Source organism: Penaeus vannamei, chromosome 22 (assembly GCF_042767895.1).
Source record: "Penaeus vannamei isolate JL-2024 chromosome 22, ASM4276789v1, whole genome shotgun sequence".
Classification (NCBI taxonomy): domain Eukaryota; kingdom Metazoa; phylum Arthropoda; class Malacostraca; order Decapoda; family Penaeidae; genus Penaeus; species Penaeus vannamei.
The window spans coordinates 23,574,567-23,581,971 of record NC_091570.1 but is presented as its reverse complement, the minus strand read 5'-3'; the positions used below and the strand labels follow the sequence as shown (position 1 = coordinate 23,581,971).

The following is a 7,405-nucleotide window of genomic DNA, read 5'->3' as shown; positions in this document are numbered from 1 at the left end:
GAGTAAACATGCCAACATCAAAACACTTTGGGTAACATCTGTGAAAAGAAAATTATCCCTACAACCAAAGTAACAACAACCTAAATCTAAATAAGTCATCTCGGGGGTGGGGGATGTCTTGAGTTCTCAACTGGAACATTGATGGTCTTGAAAAAACTACGTATATACGTTATTGCATAATAAATTATGATTTTAAGATTTTCTAGAAGTACAATGTGATTCCTACTTCATATCATACACAAATATGTTACTAATTTATAATTTGAAAGCAAGAAAATGGTATTCAAATGGGAAAGGGAGGGCTCTCGCGACTTTGCTTCGTCAGGCTGTTCCAATACGATCTTTCGCCAGCCTTGGCGGAAGTTCGCCGGGCGAACACTTGTCAGGCTTTTAATGGTACGAAATTCCCGATCGCCCGGCGAATCCTTTTGCCAGCACTGGCGAAAGGTTTTAAAATTACGAGCGATAAAGTTAACTTTATTATAGGTTAAAGTACAGTATAGCATAAAGTATAGAGTTAACTTTGTTATAGTATAAAATTTTTAAACTCCTTTGTTATAGTATAAAGTGAGACTGTTATGGAGACAAATTTTCGTCTTCTCTCGAGGTTAATAATTAAGTTTAGGTTATGTTAAGGTAAGGTAAGGTAGACTTAGGTTAGGAATTAACACGGCCTCTATATAATCCTTTATAAGGTCCCGAAGGCCTTTTAAAAAAATCTATAATGGATATAGGAGAGGACCGACAAACTTCGGTGATGATTGCCATGGTGACGCTGTGCACTGCAGATTTGTGCTAGATTTAGCAGGAATGCAAGATGTTAGCGCCTGGCGATCGCCCGCCCTGGCGAACGACTCAGGTGTTCGCCTGGCGTAGCTTCAGGCGAACACCAGCATGGTGAAGGCGTTAAAAAGACCCGTCTTTATTAAAGTTTATTCTTTAGTGATTTTCACAAAGAGAGGTTCCTTGCTGAAATTACTAGGGGTCAACTTTTCCTAGGGTCTCTGGGGAAATTTAGTTTTAAAGATGTCTAATATCTTTAGCATGGTTTGGCATAAGACCGTGTTAGCCGAGCTTCCTGCATGCAGTTTGGCCCATGCCTTTTTGCAAGCTAATCTACAGTCTCTTTCTGACCCAATTGCTCATGTTGTTCCCTGAGGCAACTATCCTAGTAACGCCCTTACTTCTGTTTTCGCTTCAGTTTGGTCGAAGGAAAGGCCTGGTCCATTTTTCCTCTGCTCTCCGACGTAAAATTGATTTTTTGTATCACATTTTCTTCTGTGTGCTTAACCCATTTTCTTGACCTTCACGGACCTGTCTCTCATTTCTTATTTACTCTGTTTCAAGAGGAAAGTATGTCAGCATTGAAGGGAGTTGAAAGACTTAAAAATCTTTCATGTTTTGTTTAAGATTTACTTATGATTAATAGTTCCCATTACTCCCTGATCTTCATGTCATAAAAACTAGATTAGGATAGTTTAACCTGTTCCACGATAGGCAAAACCTGCAATAGGTACTGCAGTGTATAGAATGTAGTAAATTGAGTGCATATTTTGGGTTTAAACATCCTTCTCCTTTTTTGTCAGGTATTGCAATGGAAAAGGCCCGAGCAAGAGAAAAGGGATGGACTTCGTGTATCTTGCGTACACGAAAGTTGCTGGCGTCAGCACTAAGCCAAACATCGTGTGTTCAGTTAAAGGCGTAAAAGGTGAGCCCAGAAACTGTTTGGAGAAGAGAAGGGGAGTAAGAGAAAAGGAAAATTACAAAAGTTTAAATGTAGACTGGAACCAAATCAAGAGGAAGAGAAAGGAGATACAATGCATGTAAATTTGAGGCATAGAAAAGACAAATCTATGTGGCACTTTTTTTATTCAAGATTAAAAGTCAAATGAATCAAATTCAAATGTCGGCATAAAATCCTAACAAATCTCCCTTCTCCCCACAGCTTCAGGCGGCGGCGGGGGGAGCAGTGCAGCGCAGGCGCCGGGATGCACAAATGGTAGGAGAGCTGCTGGTTGATTTCTGTTTTGACTGCGAATCATGATAAATGTACAGAGATATGTTAACTGATATTTATTGTATATTGTATAGGTTCCTTCTTTTTTATATAACAAAATCTGTATAATATATATGGTATTCGTGACAGAAAATGCATTTTAGGAAAAATGTGCAAATGCCTTCTTTCACTTGTTTTTCATCAACAAATATTGGTGGTAATAATAATAATATTGATATTGATAATATACAAGAGAAAGGAAGTCTCTAATATATCACAGGGTGTCTCGAACTAGACGCATACTAACCAGATATGGAGAGCAGCATTAAATTATTGATTCATCTAATGCCACATATATGCCATATATGGTAGCATATATACCAACGGAAGGTGTTCAATAAACCACCTGAAGATCCTTTGGTAAACTACAAATTTCCACAGGGAACGTAGAAAATTGTAAAGTACCGAATAATATATATAAAATATACTTTACAAATTTGTAGTCATTATTGCCATTGGTTTCTCCAGCAGTGTCCAAAGAATTTCTACAAAAAGTAATTAATTTTCCCTTCATTATTCAAGGCACATGTTTTTTTCATAAGAAAAGGAGTATAGAGTCGTATGCTGTGGGAATTTTCAGTGTGTGGTAAGGCTTCGAAAAATGCTGGGGCGTCAAAGATCGTGGGCGGCCAGGCAACAAAACCCGGAGAATACCCGTGGATGGTTCATCTGACAATCATAGATGGCTTCTTGGCCTACCTCTGCGGTGGTTCCATCATTACGACACTTCACATTATAACGGCAGCCCACTGTGTCGACTACAGTAGGTAAGCTTCAGACATCAGATTGATCGCGCTCAATGTCACAGCGTTGATTGTGTCACGCCCTCACGGATGCCGGTGTGGTGACGTCGGTGGGTGGCGGTGCGGGTGTGCTCTCGCATTCTCTGAATGAGAAACCTTCTCAGCACCTAATTTTAGATCTCTGGAATCTGCACTCTAATTTAGGTATTCCACCAAGAAAGAAGCAGCTTGTGTAAGGTTTATCAGAGTGATAAACCATGGTTCTTTCCACGAGGCTGTTTATCCATGCATTACAGTTAGGTCCAACTAATCTCTGCATCCTTATTGCAGCAGTGGAGGGGTCAGAAACACTGAAGTAGTTTTTCTATACCAAGTTCTCTCTTCCCTCTCTCCACTCATTTATTAACGCATTTGTCCCCTTCCCTATTTCTGTGCGTTTGGCCGAATGACCTGCATCATTGGCTTCATCACTCATTGCAAGTTTCTCTGAATTTTCTGTATCAGACTGTGAAGGTTTCACTCTAGATCAACTGTACTGCATCTCGACTTCTACTGCATCTCTTGTCGACGTCTACAATATAATGTAGATCTGAGAAATTTCTAGTCTATTCCTCATGAGGCAAAAGCAGCATTAGTCAATCACCCACTGAAATGAAATTAAGCTTTGCCGCATTCACTTTTGGTCCAAGCAGCCCAGATCACTTCCAGGACGATTTCCGCCAAAACTGCACCAAATTAGGTTAATTTGTGATGTATATTGTTAACTGATGCTAAAGAACGGTTTTTAAAATGTTTAAGATGGAACAGACCATCACTTATAAGATGAACGGTGTTTGGAAGTAAAACAGGTCGATATCTTTCTTTGTAGAACAGTTCCAATAACATTCGGTCGATGATGTCAAGATTATGAGTTTATATATGGATATATGTCTATCTGTTCATCTGTCAATCTTTATCTATTTCATGGTCAATAAAGTATGCCCCCTAAATTCCCTTCAGCCCGGAGGTAATAGCGGTAGCGGGCGAGCACAATCTAGAGGAAGAAGACGAAACCAAAACACAAACCATTCGCGCTAAGAAAATCACCATGCACCCGAAGTTCAACTCAGATACCTTGGTGAGTCTGTCTGTATCTCTGGGGGATGGTGGCGAGGGATGTGTTGAGACGGTGGGTGGTATCACATTCAACATTTTCGGGGCATGGCATTTTGAATGAGCAATGGCATGTCTCAGAGGAAAAGGCGCTACTTTTAACTAGTCATTGTCATGCCCATCGATGATAGCCTCATCGTCATAACTTGTTATCAATCGGCAAAAACAACAATAACAACAGTATAACCGTCATCGTCAGCAAAATTATTATCGTGAGCTACATACGGAGTGATAAGGATAACTGTTCAAGAACATATTAATTACTTTCCCTTTATTATGATACTGACTCGTTCTCACTTTAGGGACTAATAAGACTACATAACATTATTACTTTGTGATATGTCTGATAGCTTTACATATAACAATATCATTTAAGCTTACGGTGTTCATCATAATTCTGCGCATTTTCCAAATTGTAGGCCTTGGTAACATTAATGTGCTAACCATTGTTATCCGGAATGAAATGCAAACCCAAAATTAAAAGTTTCCCCCATTGCTAATGGATATAGAATCAGAAAAAGGATTGGATGTAATTCAGAATTATGAATGAAAATAAAACACATTAATATAGCAGTAATATCTCCGTAGGCCAACGACATAGCTGTCATCACGCTGAAATCGCCTCTCAAATGGACCAGCAACGTGGGCCCCATCTGCCTGCCGCCAGCCAAGGCCTTCGGGAACAGCGATGCAGTCATACTGGGATGGGGCTTGCTCGACTACCGTGAGTGAGGAATTTGTGCCAAGGTTTTTTTCGTTTAGAGAGATTGTGGGCTTCATTTTGTTTTCTCAGTAGCTTTGTATACTATTTACTCTTCGTGATAAAAAAGTAAATTTGTAGGTCGTCTTTTGAATACATACACTATATCATAACATTGTTGACGTAATTGAAACATATATCATACGAAATAAATTATTAAATCACTAAACGTTTTTTTGTGTATCAGGTATAAGATCATATCAAATACTGTTTATGGCCAGTGCGTTACTCCTTAAGCTGAGGTATTTTAGAGGCAATTTTTAGTTATTTAGGGCCGAATGCAAGGTTTTCGGGTAACACTGGAATGCTGTTTCATTTTGTTTTTTCTTTTCGTGATTCCTTGCGTATATGCTTGCCTTCTACAATGGGTTGATTTAAGGGGAAGACATTAATAATAAACGTGCAAATCCGAACATTGCGTACTCGTTTTCGTGTATTTTTTTCTTCATGTATCGGCGTCTTTAATGTGTAGCATTAGATTTAAAGCTCTTCATATCGTTAAATCAAAACTGATACATTAACAGTATCAATGCATTGTTTTTTATGGATTCACGAGTTGTACATTTATCAGTGGTTCTGTTTCGATCTTTGTATACTATAACACAGAATTATCGTCGGCAATAGGTTTGGTTCCTCTACAGCAAGTATGACCTATTGGCACTGCGCTCATTGCCTATTGCATTAGTTATGACATTTTGTCTTTGTTTGTTTAGCGGGTTCGGCATTCCCGGACGAACTGCAGGAAGCGGCAGTCACTGTGACCGACCATGAGGATTGTAAGAAAATTTATGAATTCTCTACCTTTCCCGTTACTGATAAACATGTAAGTATCTCCTATGTTTACGCAGATGGACATTGTATTAAGTGCTGCAACATCAAACATGCAACATCATAAAAGTCTTTAGAAATCAGTTATGACATGTTTTTTTCTCTCCTCAAGATTTGCGCTGGCGATTCCGGACAAGATGCTTGCAGGGGCGACTCTGGGGGTCCCTTGATGGCGAAAGAAGACGGGGTTTGGGTGCTGGTGAGGCACTGGGTGCTGTGTTTAGTTCTCAGTGAGATACGGTGGAGCAAACGGCATTTCGCTTTTGCACTGTTAGAGCTGCTTGTGTAGTAACGTCAATAAACTCTGGTGATAAACAGTAATATACATTGTCAAATACAATCAAAGTGTAATCCAATAACTTCCGTCCGGCAGCTTGGCGTGACCAGTTTCAGCCCACGGGACTGTGCTACTGAAGGGATTCCTGGAGTGTACACCCGTGTCTCTTCTTACAGCGACTGGATACTCGGGAAAGTCTCTTCGGGATCTTGCTGATTCGGATCCACGGTTTAGAAGACGAGGATCTAAACCTCTTTTCGATTATATTTTGTCAGATAAGAATATAAATGACAAAATAAAATGTACGGAATGTAAACAACACACACACACACACACACACACACACACACACATATATATATATATATATATATATGTTTATATATATACATATATATATATATATATATATATATATATGTATATATATATATGTTTATATATATACATATATATATATATATATATATATATATATATATATATATATATATATATATACATACATATATATCAGTGTTTTTGTGTGTGTTTCTGGTCACCTGTTGATTGTTCTTGTAAGCTATATTGTTATTGTAAGGATATGTGTGGCAAGACCTCGCTGCGCACCGGCCGCAAACGCGTGCTGGGCGAGCGCTCCGAAGACTCGAGCAGAGAAGGCCGCAAACGCGTGCTGGGCGAGCGCTCCGAAGACTCGAACAGAGAAGGCCGCAAACGCGTGCTGGGCGAGCGCTCCGAAGACTCGAACAGAGAAGGCCGCAAACGCGTGCTGGGCGAGCGCTCCGAAGACTCGAACAGAGAAGGCCGCAAACGCGTGCTGGGCGAGCGCTCCGAAGACTCGAACAGAGAAGGCCGCAAACGCGTGCTGGGCGAGCGCTCCGAAGACTCGCACAGAGAAGGCCGCAAACGCGTGCTGGGCGAGCGCTCCGAAGACTCGAACAGAGAAGGCCGCAAACGCGTGCTGGGCGAGCGCTCCGAAGACTCGAACAGAGAAGGCCGCAAACGCGTGCTGGGCGAGCGCTCCGAAGACTCGAGCAGAGAAGGCTGCAAATGCGTGGCGCGCTAAGGGGCGTCACTCAGGCACGTTGCCATCTGGTTGTTTCTGACATTTTGCTCGATTAGTCTGTCACGCGATGATTGCCGGTTTCCGCCGGCTCATTTATCCAGATCTTAAAATATAATTGATAATCTATATAATAATGCAAAAGAAACCTGTTTTTTGTGTAGCGTTTGAAAATACAATCTGAAATGTATGTAACATAAGACATTGCCAAAATTCCTTATAAATTTTATAAAATTATAAAATTCGCTGTGTTACCAGCGAATTTTCGCGCGCAAAAAGTTGATATGATGGAGTATAAAAAGAAGCATGCAATTTCTTTCCCTGTATGAATGCCACGAAAAATGCATAGTCTCCTGGCACACCCCAGGATACTCTCGCGATAAAAAAACATTCTTTAATTATTTGCATTCACTTGAGGTTCAGCAAAGAGAGCGTGTTGTGTTACATCACTGCAACATCATGAAGGGAATAAAGATCAGACGGCCTGACATGAAGAGAAACTATCAACCGAAGTCAGGGCTCCACC

The 7,405-nt window shown here is 40.4% G+C and overlaps 2 protein-coding genes across 2 annotated transcripts in view; both read left to right on the top strand.

Annotated features, from left to right (window-relative positions):
• Positions 1–6,182, top strand: part of LOC113803370 (chymotrypsinogen B2) — a 13,056-nt gene extending 6,874 nt beyond the window's left edge. The window contains exons 6-13 of the mRNA XM_027354149.2: positions 1,587–1,708; positions 1,946–1,999; positions 2,637–2,823; positions 3,799–3,916; positions 4,540–4,675; positions 5,425–5,534; positions 5,652–5,738; positions 5,913–6,182. Of these exons, the coding sequence (XP_027209950.1) occupies positions 1,587–1,708; positions 1,946–1,999; positions 2,637–2,823; positions 3,799–3,916; positions 4,540–4,675; positions 5,425–5,534; positions 5,652–5,738; positions 5,913–6,032 (934 nt within the window). The 3' untranslated portion in view covers positions 6,033–6,182. The remainder of the gene's footprint in view (positions 1–1,586; positions 1,709–1,945; positions 2,000–2,636; positions 2,824–3,798; positions 3,917–4,539; positions 4,676–5,424; positions 5,535–5,651; positions 5,739–5,912) is intronic.
• Positions 6,183–6,399: 217 nt separating this feature from the next.
• Positions 6,400–6,882, top strand: LOC138865737 (pre-mRNA-splicing factor 38B-like). The gene has a single exon (XM_070137045.1). The coding sequence runs from the start codon at positions 6,400–6,402 to the stop codon at positions 6,880–6,882; it is 483 nt and encodes a 160-aa protein (XP_069993146.1).
• The last annotated feature ends 523 nt before the right edge of the window (positions 6,883–7,405 follow it).